Genomic DNA, 21,394 nt, shown 5'->3' on the forward strand with positions numbered 1-21,394 from the left:
GATGTGGGGTTTGCACCCAGATTTTTAGCCCCCAACTGACCCACACTGGCTACGGCATGGTGGTCGTGTCTCCAGGTGAGGCTGTGCCCTGGCTACGGCGTAGTGGGCCATGTCCCCAGGTGGAGGCTGTGCCCTGGTTACGGCGTGGTGGCCATGTCCTCGGTGGAGGCTGAGCCCTGGCTACGGCGTAGGTGGCCATGTCCCTGGGTAAAGCCGTGCCCTGGCTACGGCGTGGTAGCCGTGTCCCTGGGTGTGGCTGTGCCCTGGCTACGGCATGGTGAGCCAGCAGGGTGCCGGGGGAGAGGGGACACACAGTGTGCCAGTCTGCTGGAACAGTACACTCATGCCCTCAGCAGGCTGGCTGGGCCATTTCTGACAACAGGCCGGCTTGGAAATCCCCAGCTACCCACTCTGCCTGGAGGGACTACAGTCCCTTGCTGTCCTGCCCTGCAGTAAGGTCTGGGTTAAGGAGGAGGAGGGTAGGGGAGAAGAAGGAGGTGGGGAGGGAAGGCAGGAGTGTGGGGAGGAAAGAAGGGGGTGGGGAGGAAGGAGGAGAGTGGGGAGGAAAGGCAGGAGTGTGGGGAGGGAAGGAGGAGGGTGGAGAGGGAAGGAGGTGGGTAGGGGAAAGGGACTCTTGGGCCATGCTTAGATGGAGAATGGGACTGTGGGTTGCTATTGGGTGCGTGTGCTGGGAATAGGATGCAGACATGGGAGTCCCCCCCCCAAGTCTGGAAATCTTGCAGTGCCATCCTGGGAGTACCTCTGGTCCATGCCAGACAAGATGTCAAAAGCAACTCAGAGCCTCCATGCTGGTGACTCAAAGGCTAAGTGGAGACTGGGCTCTGGTTCCTAGCTTTTAGTGAGTGAGCATCATGGCTGACTTCAACCTTCCCAGAAACTGCATCCACTGGGCCTTTGTCCTCTCCTTAGCGACAAGGCCAGCCGATGCATGGTGCGGGGCGCTGCCTGTGGTGTGTGCTGTGCTGTTGTACTGACAGTAGTGTGGCCATGGTATGTGCATACGGCCCAGAGGCAGGGTGTGGTTGGCTTGGAGGACCTCAGTGAACAATTCTGGCTGGGCTGAGGCCAGGTGTGGGCCTGAGGGGGCTGGAGTCTCACTGCTGGTCACTGCCATGCACCGGGCAGCCGTGAACCTAGGAAAGCAGGTATGGGGTAGTTGGTACCTGGCTCCCATCCTTCCTGGTACTATCTCTGGGCATTGATAGTGTGCAGAGCGCACGCGATTGTGTGAGGGTAAAAGGTGAGATGCTTGTGGCAGACTTGAGGTCAGGGACCAAGGATGAACAGTGATTTCATTCTGGAATATCAGTCCTCACCCTCTCCTGGCCTTACCCAGAGAGGGGGACCCACTTCACAACCAGCACAGCATGCCCAGGCATCTTCAGATCTCAGGCCTGGTATCAGGTCCTCCTACAGATGTACCTCTTTGGCCAGCTCTGAGCATCGGCTATTACTCCTGTGAGTTGGGAAACTGAGGCTGGCAAGTGTTACCCTGGGATTCCCGCTGCCTCCATTTCCCTCTTGCATGGTTTGGGGCGCTGCCAGCCCCCTTTACCCCCTGCCCATCTTCTCCTGTCAGTTTCCCTCTATGATGCTAACGCTGCTTCCAGGGAGCATGCACCCCAGACATGGCTCTGCTTCACTCCAGAGGGGGACGGCGAGGGGCATGGGTGCTGACTGCACTCTTGCAGGTCCTCAGGACACCAGTACTGATCCTGTCCCTACAACACACGGAAGCCGGTGCCTGTTCCACATGGGGAAACCAAGGCACAGAGTGAAGATGGACAGGGCTCTGGAGTCTGGCATGGGCTTGGAAGACGGCTGGGAATTGGTCTGGCTGAGCCAACCCTTCCTGCCCTTGCTGTGTGGGCCAGATGGGTTTGGTGGCTGGCTGGTCCCTGTCTGGACCACTCACAGAGGCTAAACAAAGAAATGGGTGTGCACAAAGAAATCTTTGTTTACAAACACATGGCCATGATTTGCTGGCCTCTGGGCTGCTCTGAAGTGAATGTCGCTAGATGCAAGGCCAGTCTCGAGACTGCTTCCTGGTGTGGGTGCCCTGACGCGGGGACACCTCGCAGCCCTGTGAGGGCTGACGAGGGCGGGGCTGGGTCTGCTTCTAGCTCACTTGTCCACATACCGGCAGCACCAGTGGGTCAGCACTCGGGCTCTGTTTCCCCTTCTCCCTCCCTCACGCCTCTGCTGGCTACGGGTGTGGTGGTGCTGGGGAGGGGCCTTCCCCACCTGCGCTGTCAGCCAGGCCGGGACACGGGGGTCTGTGTTCTGTGATGCAACCCTGGTCGTTCCTAGGCACGTGTGCCCTGTGTCCTCAGACGTCTCGAGGGCAGGGGGAGACCACTCCACGGGGTCTGGGGCCATCTCAACACTGGCAGGAACTTCTTAAAGGACACCCCCACCTGGATGCTTGCTTCAGGGATGATGAAACTGACAGCAGGGCTCGGTGAGCACCAGCGCCATGGCCACACAGAGCCACGGAGCCTCTGCCACGCGGCCCTCATCACAGCCAGCACCACATGGGCCACGTGGAGCCATGGAGCCTCCTGTCACATGGCTCCCGATCCTGGCTCATGCCGCACAGGCCACGCAGAGCCACGGAGCCTCTGCCACACGGCTCCCGGCCAGCACCATGCAGGCCACGCAGAGCCATGGAGCCTTTTCCACACACTCCCCAATCCCAACAAGCACCACGCAGGCCACATGGAGCCACAGAGCCATGCAGCTCCCCATCCCGGCCAGTGCCACAAGCCACGCAGAGCCATGGAGCCTCACTGCTCATCATCGTCCAGTCAGAAGAACGGCGGCACAGCCCGAGGACCATGAGCAGCTGGCACTGTAAGCATCCTCCTGCAGGAAACCCAAAGGGGTGTCACCAACGCATGCATGTGTTGCCTGTCCTTTATTTGAAGTGAGAGTACCGCACTTGCACAGAAGGGGAAGCAATGGAAGCACGGAACAGCCTTCAGAGAAAGTATGCATGTGTGTGAGTGTGTGCATGCGTGTGCACATGTGTGTGCACATCCCTACTGTTCCCCGCAGGGCAGTCAGGGCACCCACAGGCAGGATGAGCTGTGGGGAGCAGCCCTGGCAGTGTTGCTGGCCGGGCGCTCTTCCTGCCCGCGGTTGTCTCCTCTCCCACACGTGCAGCCATGTCTTCTTGGTCTCTGAAGCAGAGCTCCTGCCCTCTCTCTGCCTCTCTCCTCTCTCTAGCTCCCCTCCTCCCAAGGCCCCTCCAGGCAGCTGTGTCTGCCCCCTCTCTGTGCAGGGAGCTAATCCAGCGGGGCTCGCATGATGCCCAGACGGGGCCTGGAGCTCATGTGCTTGATCAGCCACTCTGTGTACCGGGAGACTCTGGTGTACACACCGACGTGGCCCACAGCGGCGCAGCCCTCGCCCCAGCTGACCACGCCTGTCAGGTACCATGTGCCACGGTAGAGCGTGGCGTGCGGGCCGCCGCTGTCACCCTTGCAGGAATCCTTGCTGCCGTCCAGGTAGCCGGCACAGAACATGTTCTCGGTGAGCGCCGGGCTCTCGGGCGTCTGCCGCGACTGCTCCAGGCAGTCCTGGGTTAGCATGCGGGGCACGTCCACGGCCATGAGCTCCAGGGTGGTGGCCCCGCGGTCCAGCAGCTGGCCCCAGCCGCTGACCCACGAGAAGCGGATGCTGGCCAGCGTGCCCTCAGAGAAGGCCCGCTTGGGCAGGCAGAGGGGCACCACGTAGTCACTGAGGACCACGGGCCTGTGCAGGCGCAGCAGTGCAATGTCATGGTCCGTCTTGCCGACGATGTACTTGCTGGGAATGATGAGCTGTGCCATCCACCGTACCTGCTCCGTGCCTTCCACCTCGCTGAGGTCATGCTCACCTGGAGGAAGCAGCCCGGTCACACCCGGACTTCCACAGTGGCCACATGCCCTGTGGTGGCCACGTCCCCTGTCCCAACATCCGCCCTCCTGGCCCGGACCATGGGGACAGGCTGGAGGTATTCTTGTCTGGTCCCAGGACCATGGGGACAGGCTGGAGCTGTTCTCGTCTGGTCCCAGGACCGTGGGGACAGGCTGGAGCCATTCTTGTCTGGTCCTCAGGCAGAGCCTCCAGTGGCAGGCACGCAGGGCATGCCCACACCAGAGAAAGGGTGTGAGCAAGGTAAGCCAAGAGCCTGGGTGTTTAGGCAAGTGTGTGTGGGGGGAGGGGGGGAGATATGGGGAGGAGGGGGGGAGAACGTGGGCAGCTGTGCCGGGTTTGGAGGGGTACACGTCCCTGACCTTCTCCCAGCACAATCTGCCCATCTGTCCACGAGACAGAGGCCCAGCCCACATGGCTTGCTGGGAGCTTGAGGGAGACAAGTGGAGCAGAGGTGTGGCAGGGTGGGCAGGGGCATCAGGGGTGTGACAGGTGGGCAAGGGCAGGCAGGGGTGGGGCAGGGTGGGCAGGGCAGAGGGGTGGGCGGGGCAGGCAGGGGTGCTGCAGGGTGGGCAGGGCAGAGGTGGAGCAGGGCAGCAGGGGCAGGCAGGGGTGCAGCAGCCCCAAGGCTTTCAGATTTCTGAGTGGGAGAGGGCTGAGAGGATGCAGCCAGGTGACCTTCCCAGGTGGACATTAGTGGTCAAGGAGGTGAGGTGGTCCTCCCAGGTGGGTGTCCATGGTCACGGAGGTGAGATGACCCTTGCAGGACATCCGTGGTCAAGGAGATGAGGTGACCCTCCCAGGTGGGTGTCCATGGTCAGGGAGGTGAGGGACGTGGGGCCCCAGGGCTGCCCACGTTCGGGCGGGCCAACCTACCCAGCACCACGGACACGTTCCTCCAGGTGTGGATCTTGTCGAAGCAGTGGGCTGCAGACACCAGCCAGCTGGGGGTCAGCAGGATACCCCCACACAGCAGCTGCCCCTGCACGATTAGCGCGGCCTGGGGAACGTGGACGTGGAACATGCCAGTGCGTCCTGGGCTGCAGGCCTGGCCTTGCCCAGCCCACTCCTCACCACTCTCCCACAGAATCCGTGACCCCATCCACTGGGCAGGGTCCCGGGGCTGGATCAGGGTCTGCCCAGTGGGTGTGGATGGGGTGGAGGAGGTGGGGCACCTACCTGCCATGGACACTCCCCTTTTGGGCACACCCTGCCTCCCACAATTCGACCTTGGGGGCCACTGCTATTTCTTTTTTCCAGAATCGGCACTTTCCCACAGGGATAGTCAACTGTGAACACATCAGCACAAGGGGATTTTGAGGTGGGGGTGCTCCTCTGTAGACGTTCAGACCACTCGAATGCTGAGAAGCTCCAGGCTGGCACCCCTCAGGCCCAAGGGCGGGGCGGAGGAGATGGGCACCTTGCCTCTGTTCTGAGGGCAGGACAGGCCCTGGAAGGCCCTGGGAGGCCCTGGAAGGCGCTAGGGCAGGTGCTGAGGGCACAGGCAGGGTCAGAAGCCACAGCGTTGTTTGGGGAAGATGCAAGGCAGGGGCAGTGGTGACGCCACTGCACTTTGCAGTGAATCCACAGCACCAACAGCAATCGGTGCAAGACCCGCCCTGCCCTGCCACCCGCATCACGAAACCCTATAGGCAGAATGCACGTGTACCAGAGCCGGAGAAGCCCTGGGCTGTGGACATCAAGCTAGGCACAGCCCCGTGCTCTGCGGAGATGGAGTTTGGGGCTCCCCAGCTTCGGAGTGCAGCCCTGCAGGCCCAAGGTTGTGGAAGTCCTCATTTTCTTAGGAGCACACACTAATGGGAATGCAGAGTCCAGAACCCGGCAGCAGTGGACACAGAGTGGGGGATCTTGGGTGTCCAGCGCCCTGCAGCGGACCCAGGTGAGGTGTGGGTGGTGAGAGCACCTTTACAGTGCACAGGTGTCCAAGACCATGCTTCAGCTGCCCTGGCGTACTGTGCTGGGTTGCTCCCTGGCCACCCTAAGGGGCCTGGTGGGTGCTGGGGAACTGTCAGGACCCATCTCTGCCTCCAAGCTGAGGAGCTAACTTGTGGCCGCCCAGATCTGGCAGCCCGCCCTCCAGAGCACAAGGCGTCCCCGGCCCCCAGCCAGTTACCTGTGGGGGCGCAGGACACCCCGTCGGGCAGCAGCGCGTACCCCTCGTGGCACCCGCAGGAGCGCTTTGCTCCCGGGTGGTCGCTGCAGTACTGCTCACAGCCGCCGTTCTCATTGGCGCAGATCAGTTGGGAGTCCTTGTCTGGGGACGGGAGGGGCAGCCTCGGGAGATTCTGTGAGGCCAGCAGGAGCCAGTCCCCGCCCCCAAGTGCCCCCACGAAGGGGGGCCGCACACTGCTGTGGGCATCTCCTGTGCTGTGGCACAATCTGGAAGGGTGAGACCTGCCTCTAGGTAGCCACGCAGTGTGCGGTGGGCTGGCTGTGTGGGGACCCTTCCCTTCCCCTCCCCCTTCCCCTCCCCCTTTCCCTCCCCTTCCCCCTCCCCCTCCCCCTCCCTGCAGTGTGCAGTGTGCGCAGGCCGGCTGTGTGGGGACAGCCCCATCCCACCCCCGCCGCAGTGTGCAACCCAGACCCTTGGCCCTGCATGAGGAGAGGAGTAGTGTGGGCCTGGGCCCAAGGACTGCCAGCCTGCTCTGGTTGGATGGGAGTCAGGGGCTGGCTTGGCAGACAGGCCTGCACTGGGACTCACAACCAGGACTTACCCAGGCCCTCAGTCCCTCCTCACCCTTCACTTCCTGTTCTGCTGGGATCAAGAAGCAGTAACGGCCCAGGGAGCCCTTTGGTATCTATGTGTACTGGGCAACCAGAGGGTTCTAGCACAGGGTAAAGCTTGCGCAGAGGCCGGGTCCAAACTCCGGAGTCTTGGGGCAGCCGCCAGCCAGGGCTCCTTGGGCCTGGGGTGTGCCTGGCGGGAGCAGGCCTCACCTGTCTCACAGTTTCGGCCCTCGAAGTTCGGGAGGCAGAAGCAGATGTAGGACTGGAGCTGGTCCATGCAGGAACCTCCGTGCTGGCACGGATTGGAGGCGCATTGGTCCCCGTCTGTGGGTGAGCTGCGTTAGTGTGCTGAAGAGCAGGCCTGTGGGGCAGGATCCAATGGCCCTTTTCCTGCTCACCAGTGTAGAGACTCCAGAACTGCTTCTAAGGAACAAGAAGAGCCATGTGAGACACACCACAGAGGCGGCTTCAACATCTGCAGAATCCCGAGTAGGGTCACGGAGCTCGGGAGCGGATTTCCTCTGCGTGACAGGGGCTCATCATCTCATCATCCCCTCTCAGGGACAGCGGAGGCTGCCCTCCTCCAGTCAGAGCAGCCAAGTGCCAGCCCGAACTGCCCTCCAGCAGACACGTGGCACAAAGCCCAACTGCCAGGTGTGTGCACGTGTGGATGCACACACCTCGTCTGCACGTGGGAATGACAGGTGACAAAGCCCTCCACAGACTGTTACAGGCCACAGAGAGCAAACTGACTCATAAAAAGACTTTGAGCCAATTGACCTTCAAACTCATGGTTGTGGTGGAAACAGAATAGATAGATGTCACTGCATCCATAAAAGGCTTTGTTGAATGGTAACTCCTTTGTACAACTCCTTAAAGATAATAAAAATAGGTAAACAAAAAATAAACGTGAAAGTGCTCTGGAAACTAGCACATAATCAGAAGGTATAAAATTCTCCAGTTAGCTGGGCTCCGGTGGCTCATACCTGTAATCCTAGCTACTCAGGAGGCTGAGATCTGAGGATCATGGTTCAAAGCCAGCCCGGGCAGGAAACTCTGTGAGACTCGTGTCTCCAATAAACCACTAAAAAACCAGAAGTGATGCTGTGGCTCAAGTGGTAGAGCACAGGGCTGAAGAGCACAGGGATAGGGCCCAGGCCCAGAGTTCAAGCCCCACAACTGACCAAAAAAAAAAAAAATTCTCCATTTGGCTGGAGAGTCAAGCGAGCCTTGAAACCTCAAGCCAGCCTCGACATCAAACTGCCAACTCCTAGCCGGGCACTGGTGGCTCACGCCTGTAATCCTAGCTACTCAGGAGGCTGAGATCTGAGGATTGTGGTTCAAAGCCAGCCCGGGCAAGAAAGACCGTGAGACTCCTATCTCCGATAAACCACCAGAAAACCAGAAGTGGTGCTGTAGCTCAAGTGGTAGAGCGCTCGTCTTTAGCTGAAGAGCTGAGGGACAGCGCCCAGGCCGAGAGTTCAAGCCCCACGACCGACCAAAAAAAACAAAAAAAAAAAAGAAAAAAAAAAGAAAACAAACCGCCAACCTCCTGGTGAGTGGGTGGGTGGATGTCCAGGAGGGCAGCTCTTGTGAGACTTCTTGCAAGTGGGAGCTGTCCTGTGTGTGTGAGGCTTCTGGGAGTGCAACATGCCATGACTCACACGTGGGCTTTAGGAGACCCTGGCAATGACACCAAGAGCTATGACGGATTCCTGTCTTACATATATCAGCCTCATGGAGCCCAGCACTCGGGAAGCTACGGCAGAAGGACTATGAGCTAGCCTGGGCTTCACCTTAAGACCTTGTCTCAAAACAAGGTGTGTGTGTGTGTGTGTGTGTGTGTGTGTGTGTGTGTGTGTGTGTGTGTGTGTGTGAAATCAGAAATCAGAAATCAGAAGACAATGCTGTGCAGTTACTCTGGCTCACTACTTATTCTTCCCACTTTTCACGGAAGCTCCTGCCAGGGCCAGGCGGTGAGAGGCTGTACCTACAGCTCCCTCCCTCCCTCCCTGCTAGGGCTGCTCTTTCCCTTAGGATGCCTTCATGGGTGACCCTGGCTCCCTAGAGAATGGAAGCACATCCAGAAGTCATGGGACACACTGTGTGTGCATTTGAATGACCTTTCTGATGTAAAATTAGCATGTGAAGCGGCAGAGGGAGCTGTGTGCCTGGTAAGGAGGCTTGCACACAAAGAAGAACCATGGCCAGGCAGCAACTTGTGCCTGGGGACTGTGTGTGTGCTCCCAGGGCTCCCAGTGCCCCACATGCCACAGCAGTGGGCCGGCAGACACCCCTATGTGCGTGGTGGGCCTGGGGTGTCCTGGAGGGGCACTCACTGTCCTCTCTGGGCTCTTGAAGATCTCCAGGGCCTCCTCGAACGAGCACTGCTCCTCCTTACACTCCCTCTCCAGGTTGCCGGGTCTCAGCTCCTCCAGGAAATGGTTGGCGCGCTTATGCCTATGCAAGACATTGTCCGCTTCCTCCTGGGCTAAGAAGACTGAGACAGAGAGCCTTGTGAAAGATGGCAGCTGCGTGGAAACCAGCACTTAGGACTGTCCGTTCAGTGGTGGAAACCACCCTGTGGACTGTCCATTCAGTGATGGGAACCACCATGCAGGACTGTACCGTTTCGGGACTGTCCATTCAGTGGTGGGACCATGTGGGACTGTACTGTTTTGGGACTGTCTGTTCAGTGATGGAAACCACCACGTGGGATTGTACTCATCAGCCATAGAATCCACCCAGGCCAAATGGTCTCGTGGAAACTACCCTGGCTGCAGGGTCTCAGCCACAGAACTATTTCCCCACATTTTTCTCTTTTTTGGTGGTAGGAATCGGGGGTCCCCACCTCTGCTAAGGGCTAGTTCTCTGTATGCCTGGCCTACTGGTACAACCCAAGGCCTTGCTGCATGTGCGTCTGAGTGTACGTGCCTTTCATGGATGACTAGCTACCCCGCACCCTTCATGTGAGTGCAGGGCAATGCGTTCATGAAGTTAATTGACCAGACATTCTTTTTGACCTGGCTACCATCACTTTGGAAATTATCACAAGGAAGCACTCAGACTCTACAAACACTTATCCCGGAGGAAGGTGTTGGAAATAATAGTCTGACAAACCGTGGCCTCCCATGCTATCATGAGATACAAAGATTAAGAAAGTGGTACCAAGGGTAAAGAAGATACATAGATGCTGCCCAGCAGCTCACAGGCATGACCTGGAAACTAAATCCTCAGTTCTGCCCTATCTGTGTCTGGAGGGCAGAAGGCCAGGCCCAGCCTGCCATCCACAGGCTTGGTGACATCAGAGCTGCTTGCTCCAGCTTGTGGGTCCTGGGTGCTGACAGCCAGCCTACGGAACCCTCTAATCCTCCTCACACCTTCACCGGGAGGGAGGCGGCTCTCAATGCACACTGGTGACTTTGGGGACTAGGAGGTGACCAGAGTGCCCCCTTACCTCCTAGGGACGTGTTGAATGAGCCTCAGCTTCACCCAGGTACCCCATCACCTCCAGGAAAAACCACAGTCATGAAAACAGGACCCACTGAAAACCATCTTGTAGCCAGAGGCAAAACGTCCTTAGAGAAGAGCTGAAACTCAGGCCAGATCCCCCTCAGAGAACTTGTCCCTCCTACCCACGGCTCGAAACAGCAGCCACAGCTCTGGGACAAAGATTGAAGGGTCACCCAAGGGTAGATGCAAACCTCGCCAGTTCGCCTGCTCCCCAGTCGGAGGCACAAGCCCGCTCCTCAAAGATCATCAGAGAGGCCCAGCAGTGCTGCCTCGGAATAAATTTCTACTTTTGCTCCACCACTTCTCTTTATTTGGTTTGTAGGGTGAGTGGCCAGACTTGGTGTGGGACTCCTGGAGTTGGGGCCTTAGGTCTAAAACCCAATTCCAGCTTGAACAGAAGTAATTTTTGAGAATTCTTAAGGATACCCGAATAAATAGGAGGGCTATGTACCAGGCAGGTGCGTGGCGATGGAGAGGAGGGTGTTCTCATTGTGGGGCGCCATTGGAGCCAGGAATGCCCTCGAGGGAGGGTGCACTGGCCAGTCTGGTGTGGGGCTGTACAGGACAAGGCGGTGAGCAAGGGTGGGAAGGTGAGTGGCTGGGGGAGCAAAGACCCCTAGAGAGGAAGCAGGCAGGGCCCCTGCGTCTCAGGAGGGGCTGAGTGCCCCAGCGGTGAGGCAGGCTCCTGGAAGGAGCTCTCAGGGCCTGGAGGGGTGGAGGCGGCCCTGGTGGGGCACTGCAACCTGCTGCTGTGCTTTGTGGGCTGAGAAGTGAATGTGAAAAGAGAGGGAGGGGGAGGACCCTGTGTTACACAGGGAGGAGGGAGAGGACCCTGTGTCACATAGGGAGGAGGGGGAGGATCCTGTGTCACACAGGGAGGGAGGATGGGGAGGGTACTGTGTCACACAGGGAGGGAGGAGGGGGAGGGTCCTGTGTCACACAGGGAGGGAGGAGGGGGAGAGTCCTGTGTCACACAGGGAGGAGGGGGAAGATCCTGTGTCACACAGGGAGGAAGGAGAGGGAGGACCCTGTGTCACACAGGGAGGGAGGAGGGGGAGGACCCTGTGTCACACAGGGAGGAGGGAGAGGACCCTGTGTCACACAGGGAGGAGGGGGAGGGTCCTGTGTCACGCAGGGAGGGAGGAGGGGGATGATCCTGTGTCACACAGGGAGGGAAGAGGGGCAGGATCCTGTGTCACACAGGGAGGGAGGAGGGGGAGGGTCCTGTGTCACACAGGGAGGGAGGAAGGGGAGGATCCTGTGTCATACTGGGAGGGAGGGGGGGGACCCTGTATCTCACTCGGAAGGTCACATGTTTTCTTTCTAATCTGGAGATCATCCCTTGTCGCCATTCCTGGGAGCCAGTGGTTTGGTGAGAGCCGCTGGGACTCACAGGGCAGAGCCTGCCTGAGCAGAAGCAGGGTGTGGAGGGCAGCAGAGGTTCACACACCACAGAACCTCCCACCTCAGTGGCACATGATCGATGCTGACCCCCGGACCTTGGAAGCGTGCAAGCCTGCACCAGAAGAGCTGAGACCCAGAAAATCGCCTCACAAAGCAATCCAGAGACTGAAGAGAATTCGAAAAGGACAGAATAAAACAAAGAAGAGCCGCAGAGTCCTGCCTGGCTCTGTCCCTCTAGGAGTGCAGCTCTAACTTGCTAGCTTTTGGGCTCTGGAGGCTCCACCAGCCACGCAGCCTCACAGCCTTCGGGGTCCCAGGTTAATTCATAGTCTGGGGCTGGAAAGGTGACACTGCCACGTTTTGAAGTTGAGTATGACAGTGATGGTGGCGGCCAGCAGGCACCATGTGGCCCGGCTTGCGTCTGAGGGGCTTCTGGCCTTCAACACGGGCCCCAGGCCTACCCCCCATCTTGCGTCTGAGGGGCTCCCGGCCTTCAACATGCCCCCGGCCCCCCTCCTGAGGCCTTAGCTTTGCACAAGGGCATGGCCATTGACACAGAGATGAGGGGTAAGCAGTTCCACCCGAGCAGCCCACCCCGCTTCCCTGTCTGACTTGATAGGGGGTGGGGGCCAGGGGAGACAGCACCCTATGGCTAAAAGTTCTTTGAACCCTGTCAGCCCAGACTCTCCCTTGGGAGCAGCCAGGGCCCAGTCCTTTGCACGACCTGAACCAAGGGAGCCCTGGTGACGACCCTGCCGACTGGAGTGGCAGGAACATAGGCGAGGCTGGAGGCCTGGGCACCCCAGAGCCTGAGCCAACAGCCTGCTGCCGTTCTCACCCATGCGCAGAGCGGAGGACAGACCTGACGTCTCCTGGGATGCCTGAAGCCAGAGCAGAAAGCAGAGCAGGGTGAGCCCGCGAGCCTGAGCCCGGAGAGCCATGCTGGGCCGCGGCTTCCTGCTTGGACATTCCAGGAGTGCAAAGGTCAAGAGGAGGGAAGGGGGGAGGCTGGGACATAGCCACAGCTAGGTCAGAGGTCAGCTCAGGCCTGAGCCAGTGGTCAGCTCCAGGGCCAGTCAGTGGTTAGCTCCAGGCCTGAGTCAGTGTTCAGCTCTAGGGCCAGAGTCAGTGGTCAGCTCCAGGACCAGTCAATGCCAGCTCCGGGCCCAAGTTAGTAGTCAGCTCCAGGCCTGAGTCACTGGTCAGCTCCAGGGCCGGAGCCAGTGGTCAGCTCCAGGGCCAGTCAGTGGTCAGCTCCAGGATCAGTCAGTAGTCAGCTCCAGGCTTGAGTCAGTAGTCCAGCTCCAGGCTTGAGTCAGTAGTCAGCACCAGGCCTGAACACACACAGCCACCGAAACTGCACACAGCCACAGAGCTTGAGACAGCCACTGAGACTGCACACGCAGCTACTGATCCTGCACATTTGGCCACTGAGCCTGCACACACAGTCACTGATCCTATACATGCGGTCACTGATCCTGCACACTCAGTCACTGAGCCTGCATATGCAGTCACTGATCCTGCAGATGTGGTCACTGATCCTGCACACACTGTCACTGATCCTGAACACACTGTCACTGATCCTGCACACGCGGTCACTGAGCCTGCACACGCGATCACTGAGCCTGCACATGTGGTCACTGAGCCTGCACACGTGGTCACTGAGACTGCACACGCAGCTGCTGATCCTGCACACGCAGCCACTGAGCCTGCACACACAGTCACTGATCCTGTACACACGGTCACTGATCCTGTACATGCGGTCACTGATCCTGCACACTCAGTCTGCTGAGCCTGCACATGCGGTCACTGAGCCTGCACACTCAGTCCGCTGAGCCCGCACACACTGTCACTGAGCCTGTATATGCGGTCACTGATCCTGCAGATGTGGTCACTGATCCTGTACACACTGTCACTGAGCCTGCATACACTGTCACTGATCCTGCACACATGGTCACTGAGCCTGCACATGCGGTCACTGATCCTGCACACACTGTCACTGAGCCTGCATATGCGGTCACTGATCCTGCAGACGTGGTCACTGATCCTGCACACGCTGTCACTCATCCTGCACACGCGGTCACTGAGCCTGCCTATGCAGTCACTGATCCTGCAGACGTGGTCACTGATCCTTCACACTCAGTCACTGATCCCGCACTCAGTCACTGAGCCTGCATACACGGTCACTGATCCCGCACACAGTCACTGAGCCTGCACACATGGTCACTGAGCCTGCACACACGGTCACTGATCCCGCACACAGTCACTGAGCCTGCACACATAGTCACTGATCCTGCACATGTGGCCACTGAGCCTGCACACTTGGTCATGGAACCTGCACACACTGTCACTGAGCCTGCACACACGGTCACTGATCCCGTACACAGTCACTGAGCCTGCACACATGGTCACTGATCCTGCACATGTGGCCACTGAGCCTGCACACTTGGTCATGGAACCTGCACACACAGTCAGTCACTGATCCTGCACTGGAACCTGCACACATGACTGCTGAGCCCTGAGGAGCGTTGTTGGTTTTGACATCTTTTTCTTTGGTTTATTTTCTTCCGTTAGTAATAGTTATTCCATCAAAAACTTCCCTTGAGTTTTAGCTCTTTAACTCTTTAGCATCCTTAAATGGTAACTCACTATTTCTGTCGTTTTCAGCTGTGTGCCAACAGATACCAGGTCAGCTGCAGCGCCATCAGGATCCCAATAACATTGCCTTTCTAGCAAACTTAGAAGCACTATTTAAAAATCCTACATACCTTTAAAAACAACCTTGTTTATTGTTTTGTAAATATTCCATGTTAAGTTCTATGGTTGCTGAAAGGGTACATATTTTATTTTTATGACTAAACAAGGATCCACTTTTATGAGTGATAGTAAGCCCTTCTCCTGAGAGCTGGGGCGGGCTCTGTAGTTCAAGCCTCATTATCAGACACCTGCATACTTGTGATGCAGCACCGGATTCCACATCCCATTTTGGGATGGCACTATCACCAGCTCTTTATATAGGCCATCCTTCCCTTGTGTTTCCAATCATTGAATCATTTCCTCAGGATTTCCTTAGCAGCTGTCAGTCCGTCGTGCTCTTCCAGTAGGTCCACTGAATATACTAAGGTCTCTGGCACACAAGTCAAACAGAGCCCAACTCATTTCTTCACTACATTTAGTGCTGTTTCCCATGCCCTTCCCTTCTGTGGACCAATGTCCTCCTTCATTCTCCACCCCTGTGATTATTACTGTTCTGTCGTGGTTCCTCTACATTTCTTTGGGCACCTTCACTTTTTTGCTTTGCTGGTTCTGGGGCTTGAACTCAGGGCCTGGGCACTGTCCCGAGCGTCAAGAGTAATGCTCCACCACTTGAGCCATAGTACTACTTCTGGCCTTTTTTGAGTAGTTTATTGGAGACAGGAGTCTCACAGACAGAAAATTTTCTGCCCAGCCTGGCTTCAAACTGCGATCCTCACATCTCAGCCTTTAGTCACTAGGATTACAAGTAGCCACCAGCACCTGGCTCACCTCCACATTTTTGTTGCCATTACCACTGTCTGACAGAACAAAGCTGTGTGTGCTAGGGTCCCTTCTGCTATCCTGCCTCAAGTCATACTTGTGTGCAAGCCACTGGGGACCCGTGCCTTTGAGGGAAGAGATGGCGGGAACTGGTGACATTTACTCCAAGGTCACCCATACCATGGAGACTCTGGACATCACGTGGGAGACGACAAGTAGCTGTGGAAATGTGACATTGTAAAGTGATTGAGTTGAAAGGGTCAGTGTCTAACCAGAGAGCAGGCAGGTTTCGTTCCTCATTTTTCAAGTAACATCTGCACCAGCAGGAACGTGATGAAATCTTTGTATAATACGTTCTTTTTATTATCATTCTCTGGAGGCCTGGCCAGGGACGGCTCTGTAGGCCAGGGCAAGGACAGGGGGGAAGGATCAGGGGGGCAGGGGGAGGGAGGGAAGAGCTACAGTGGTCTGGTGGCAGAAGGGACAGAGAGGGACTGTAAAGTGACAGACATTCAGCAGCATGAGATGATAAATACATCCTTTACACCAGCTCTATGTACACACGAGACATATCTACACACATGGAACCGTCCGTCCCAACAGGCACAGCGTGCGCCTCCCAAACACAGAGGCCAGGGGAAGCATTGCACTCCGCCCGCCGCGGTGTGGCCCGGTGGTTCTGGCGGTGCCGGGCGGTGCTGCTGCAGATGGCAAGTGGCTCCCGAGAGGGGACGCAGGCGTGCCAGGCATGGGTCGAGCTGTGCTCACCTGTGATGCAGCGGCTCCCAGAAGCCTCACCGAGACTGCATCTTTACATTTTCTTTAAAAACAATAAAAATACCCTAATTCCATGAAGAGCTTTAAAAAAAAAAACCTTTGTTGTAGAAAAGAAGGTTAACATTTTAAATTAGAGTCGGAACTTCCAGGTGGAAATGAACCGTCTGCAGGCGCGAGGAACTCCGTGGCCCACTGCGCTCGTCTGGGAGACGCGGTGTGGCTGCAGCAGTACCCTGGCCGCCGTGCCAGGCGCCCCCAGCATGTCCCCACATCAGTGAGCGGAATAAACAGCGTGCTTCCAAGTAAACCCCAGTAACAAAAAATAGTTTTATATCAAATACAATATCAAATTGTCATTGCATGTAAACACAGTGATTCTTGGTAAAGAGCCGAGGCCAAAGTACCACAAAAATGGCCATGGAGTAATTCCCGTGTAAAAAAATCAAAAACCTATAAAAGACCAGAGTCCCCTGACCCTTCCTCCTGCGGATGTCATCCCATGGAGAGCACCAAACCAGAGACAGCAGGTAGCTGTGGAGAGGCTGCTCAGCGGAGGCCCCCGGATTGGGCAAGGCCCGTGGCCGAGGGGCGGATCACCACAGCCCTTCCTGTCCATGTGGAAGCTCTGGTGGGTGTCTGCCTCCTGGAGCCGGAGCCGGAGTGGAGCTGGAGCTGGCGCTAGCTTCTGCTCCAGGTGGGTCCTGGTGCTGAGGTCCGAGGTCCCTTTGGCTCAAGGGTTGTCTGGGTTTTCCTGATTTTGGACCCTCCCCAAACTTGGCAAACCCAAGCAAGAGAAAACCTCAACGCTGGCATGCGGGCCTACCGAGGGTGGCAGAGGTGCCCGGAGGCTCGCTACGCCTGGACGCCAGGGAAGGGCGCAGGGCAGCCCTCGCTGCAGCTGGACGAGTTGCTCAGCACAGCCGACCCCGGGCTCGACTCTGCGGGAAACCAGGGTGAGTTCCTCGGCCCTCTCCCGGCACGCACACGCCTCACCCCTGCCCCGAAAGGGCGGTGAGGGCCGGGAGCTCACCTGAGCTGCTCAGACACTGGGCTGAACTGGACTTGCCCAGGAGAGTGGACAGGCTGCTGGCCGGCACCCAGCCCTCCCTGCTGCTGGTCAGATCCCGGACATACCTGAAATGAGGGAGCAGGGAGCTGAGGCCTCTCCATCATCGTTGGTGGGGGTGTGTGTGTGTGGGGCACGAGGCTGGGCATGTGAGGGAGGGGCAGGTGTGTGGGGAAGGAGGGGGCAGGTGTGTGAGGAGGGAGGGGCAGGTGTGAGGGAATCGGGCAGGGGTGTGGGAGGGAGGGGCAGGTTTGGCACGGGGCAGGCAGGAGTACCCTCTCACCAGAGCCCCTGGGCGCCCTCCTCCACCACCTCCACCAGGTCCCCGCTTCTCATGGCGAGGGTGTCCGGGCCTCCCTTCTCATGGTCCACTGCCACCGTGTATCTCCCCGGCACCTGAGGCACGGACACATGTGGCTGAGATGCAGTGTGCCGGCACTTTCTGCCCCCTGGGCCAGCAGGCAAACCACAGTGTCTGCCCACCACCCACCCCATGGAGATCCAGACAGTGGTGAGTGCACCCTAGTGGACCTGAACTGTCCAGCAGTGAGGACACAGACCAGGGCTCTGCTGGGGCAACTCAGACCACTGGCTCACACTGGAGACCCCCGTCTCTCCAGTCTCAGGACAAAGCTACCTCTGCTATCACTATCCTGTTAATGAAAAGATGTACCAGTGTGGCTGCCCACATAAAGCTTCTCACTGGTCTCCCAGTGCCCTCCTGAAGCCCAGGACTTCTGCACCAACCCGGCTTCCTGAAGTGCTCTTTCTCAGCTGCAGGTCTTGCTGACTAATACACACACACTCTTACTAACGAATGCATACTTACTAATGCACCCAGTCTTACTAATGCATGCACTCTCACTAACGAATGCACACTCTTACTAATGCATGCACACTCTGAGCCTCCTTGGCCCCTCCCGCTCAGGGCAGCGGCTGGCCCACACTGGCAGAGTAAGTTTGGCTGTGGGATGTGGACTGTGGGGTGGAGGCTCCCAGCACACGGTATAAGGGGAGGCAGGGTGGGGGCTGGAGGGGGGAGCAAGACGAGCCCTTGCTTCTCACTGGCACTGGCTCAGGGGCCAGGCCAGCACCAGGCTCGGTGGCCCTCGTGTGGCAGAGCCACCCTCACTGGAGCACACCCAGGCCTTCCAGGCCCTTCCCAGCCCCCTCGACTCCCCAGGCTGCCTCTGCCCTGAGTCTCGCAGCCTGGCTCATGCTGTCCTTGGGAGCGGCTGTCTGACTATGCTCCCTCCCCCTCCCCGCCCCTGCCACCCATGGCCTGGCCTGGACACTGCAGCCAGGCAGGTGTGGGTCATGAGCACGCTCACTCTGGTGAGCACGCTCACTCTGGTGAACACATTCACCCCAGTCCTGGTGTGTGCTAGGTCTTCTCTCCCACTACTGAAAACAGGACAAAGGCAGTATGTGAGCCACACTGCAAGTATGTCTTCCGGGTCTGTCCTTGGGACATTGTGGCTTCTCAAAGTAAGCCAGGCCAGAACATCTTGTGGATGTGGGTGAAAGCATGGCACACCCCTAAGCAAAGGACATACCATGCTCCAGCTCTAGTGGAGGCCTGTGTGCTGCAGGGCCTTGACGCTGGACACTAACCCAAGTGACCAGTGTGAGGAACTGTGGCTCCCTCACAGGAATCAGAGGAGGCAGACCCCGTGACACATCCTTGTGAGAAGACATCTGAGCCACGGGGGACACGGGGAGGACACAGGGGATGGGGAGAACATGGGATATGGGGAGGGCATGGGGGGATGGGAGGACACAGGGGATGGGGAGGACACAGGGATGGGGAGAACAGGAGGGGATGAGGAGGACATGGGGAGGTGGGGAGGACATGGGGGGACAGGGAGGACACGGGGGCTAGGGAGGATGGGGAGGATGGGAGGACACAGCGGGACAGGGAGGACATGGACGATGGGGAGGTCATGGGGATGGGGAGGACACAGAGCGAAGAAGAGGCCTAGGGGCATCTGAGCTCCTCTGGGAGGACACGCTTACCAGCTTTGTGGGCCCAAGGCCGCCATCTTCCTCTGCGTCGGAGGAGTTGGCAAGCTCCTCGGCACTGGACCAGCCGCCCTCGTCCTCGGGGCCCTCCAGGGAGTGGGACGTTTTGCTCCAGCCTGAGGGACACAGGTTCCCATGAGGGCCACGCCAAGGCCAGGGTCGCCGTTCCTCAAGTGCGGTCCATGGGCCTCACCCGTCGGTTCACACTCACTCCTGCAGTGACGGCGTTGTCCCAGCCCAGGCTGCCCACTTCCAAATCGTCCCACACGCTTGCTCCAACTGCACAGCGGTGAGGACCGGGCTGGAAGCATGTGCTCTGTGGGAGCCCCCCGCAGCACGGCACCCCTCCTGGGGCCCACGCCTGCCCTGAGCTGATGCAGAAGAGCAGCGCCTTCCGTCATTGCCATGATGGCCAACACCTACCAGGCGCCCAGAGGAACAGTCTCATAAAAACACCACGTGGCCCCGGACCGGCCAGCTGTGACCGGGCCAGCATTCTTGCCGACCCCCTGGCACAGACAACAGAGACCTGACCCTGCACCATTGCCTCGCTCCGGTCCTGCTGTGTCAGATGGTGGTGACAGCAGTTCCCACTTGGGGGAGGTGGAGAAAGCGGGTTCCTGCTAGTGGCTGCACTCGGGCGGAGGTACACGCAGTTGCCACATGTGGGAACTGTCCACCAACACCAAGCCCACCAGGGAGGCAGATGTGAACCTGGGCATATCCAACATGGCCATAAGCATGCGTTTCTCTAGAAGGAGGGGGTGCTGGTTCATGAGGACCTGGCTGTGTCCCCATCCTGTGGAACTGGGCAGCCGGAGGGTTCTGTCTCTACCAGCATCCAGGCTGAGGCCGGCCCACAGTAGAATGGAGAGCTTCTACTACGCAGCTCTGGAAAACCCTCTCTTATCTCCCTAGGAAAGTGGGGGGCTGGGCCTTGGTGCTCCTCAGACACCAACAGGCTAGGAAAGTACACAGGCGCTGGGCAACCTGGCTCAGAGACGGTCTCTCGTGGGCCGTGACTCTGAAGCACCGCTGGGGCCTTGTCTGGGAACGGGGGGGGGGGGGGGGGGGAGGGGGAGAGGATAGACAGCCGGGCCCTGGCTCCAGCCCCGCGTGCTGGCTGCTGGGGCTGAGGTATGATGCAGCTTTGCAAGTGCTAGGAAAGCTCAGGAATGAAAGCACAAGGCCAGCTCCATGAACTGAATCCTGGGGGACGGGGCAGGTGACTTGGGAAGACCCCTGGAACACAAGACAGAGTAGCCTGACTCCCAGCATGCAGCAGGGCCCCTTCGGCTTGCATGAGGGGACGGTTCTCCTGTGTATGGGAGGTCATGGGGAACTTGAGGAGGGGAGCCTTCTGTGCAGACCCCCCTACCCTCCAGCTGGTATCCTGGGGCAGGTGAGCAGCACTCACACCCACCAGGGGGCAGCAGCGGCAAGCGGTACTGGGCCTCCAAAGGGCAGCAAGCATGGTGTCCTGGTGTCCCAGTGCCCAGTGCCTGCCCGGGGCACGAGGCTGCCAGCCACCCTGACTACTCCCAGCTCGCCCGACTGCCACCCTGGCACTAGCACGGCCCATGGTCCGCCTGGCTGATGTTCAAGACCAGCAGCATACTACCTCGTAAACCAAAGGGAGTCGGGTCGCTCTTTACTTCATGTCGCTTAGCTTTTTTGTCAGGACTGGTTGGAGAAGCTGCAGGAGGAGGAAGAGGCAAAAATACAACAGGACAGAGCAAGTGTGAGGAATGGCCAAGCAAGGAGAGGTAGCAAGTGGAATGTTTGTGAATGAATGAAATGGTCCAGGGCCTCCCAGGGGAGGGAAGAGCCCTCTTCCCCCCACCCCCCCCCCAAGAGCAGATGTGTTGGTGGACGTGGCACTGGAGGTCATGACACTGGCCATCGGTCACCGTCTTAGGGGCTGCCTCGTGGACCTCTCAGCTTTACAAGAACAGTGCCGGCAGTGAGTCTTCAAGCTTTTGACTAACTTAAAAAGTATTTCACAGCCAGGAGCCAGTAGCTCCTATCTGTAATCCTAGCTAGTCAGGTGGCTGAGATCTGAAGATCATGATTTGAAGTCAGCCCAGGCAAGAAAGTTTGTGAATCACTTAAGTGGAGCTGTGGCTCAAGTGGTAGAGCACCAGCCTTGAGTGAAAAAGCTAAAACTAAGGAGCTAAAACAGAGTGCAAGCTGAATTCAAGCTTAGTACATAATGAATAAAGAAGTACAAAATAAATCGTAGAAAACCCTCTTCCAACCAAGGCCTGCCCCACTGAGGGACCTCATGGACCTGGTGTGTGGAAAGCAGCCTGTGCAGCGTCCTGGGTCCTGAGTGGTGTGTGGAGAGTGGCCTGTGCAGCCTCCTGGGTCCTGAGTGGTGTGTGGAGAGTGGCCTGTGCAGCCAGGGCC

General features: G+C 58.3%; 2 protein-coding genes across 7 annotated transcripts in view; both read right to left on the minus strand.

Annotated features, from left to right (window-relative positions):
- Window positions 1-2,923: 2,923 nt before the first annotated feature.
- On the minus strand, window positions 2,924-12,570 carry LOC138817790 (coagulation factor VII-like). Of its 2 annotated transcripts, none has more exons than XM_070008467.1 (8): window positions 12,467-12,570; window positions 9,027-9,187; window positions 7,086-7,110; window positions 6,898-7,011; window positions 6,074-6,214; window positions 5,119-5,228; window positions 4,816-4,939; window positions 2,924-3,901 (listed from the first exon to the last, which is right to left on the minus strand). In XM_070008467.1, the coding sequence occupies exons 1-8, from the start codon at window positions 12,543-12,545 to the stop codon at window positions 3,309-3,311; spliced, it is 1,347 nt and encodes a 448-aa protein (XP_069864568.1). In that variant the 5' UTR covers window positions 12,546-12,570; the 3' UTR covers window positions 2,924-3,308. The 2 variants fall into 2 exon arrangements, with proteins under 2 accessions (XP_069864568.1, XP_069864569.1); XM_070008468.1 differs by having other exon boundaries at window positions 12,443-12,570.
- Window positions 12,571-16,206: 3,636 nt separating this feature from the next.
- Window positions 16,207-21,394, minus strand: part of LOC138817637 (guanine nucleotide exchange factor DBS-like) — an 84,078-nt gene continuing 78,890 nt past the window's right edge. For 3 of the 5 annotated variants that reach the window (XM_070008124.1, XM_070008123.1, XM_070008125.1), the window contains 5 exons: window positions 20,607-20,681; window positions 18,980-19,101; window positions 17,247-17,359; window positions 16,928-17,031; window positions 16,207-16,835 (listed from right to left, as the gene is read on the minus strand). In XM_070008124.1, coding sequence (XP_069864225.1) covers window positions 16,750-16,835; window positions 16,928-17,031; window positions 17,247-17,359; window positions 18,980-19,101; window positions 20,607-20,681 — 500 coding nt within the window. In that variant the 3' untranslated portion in view covers window positions 16,207-16,749. Of the gene's footprint in view, window positions 16,836-16,927; window positions 17,032-17,242; window positions 17,360-18,979; window positions 19,102-20,606; window positions 20,682-21,394 lie in introns of those variants that run through there. The other 2 variants (XM_070008126.1, XM_070008128.1) reach the window with 2 other exon arrangements.

This window comes from Dipodomys merriami, unplaced genomic scaffold, assembly GCF_024711535.1.
Source record: "Dipodomys merriami isolate MVZ:Mamm:240054 unplaced genomic scaffold, mDipMer1.0.p SCAF_70, whole genome shotgun sequence".
Lineage (NCBI taxonomy): Eukaryota > Metazoa > Chordata > Mammalia > Rodentia > Heteromyidae > Dipodomys > Dipodomys merriami.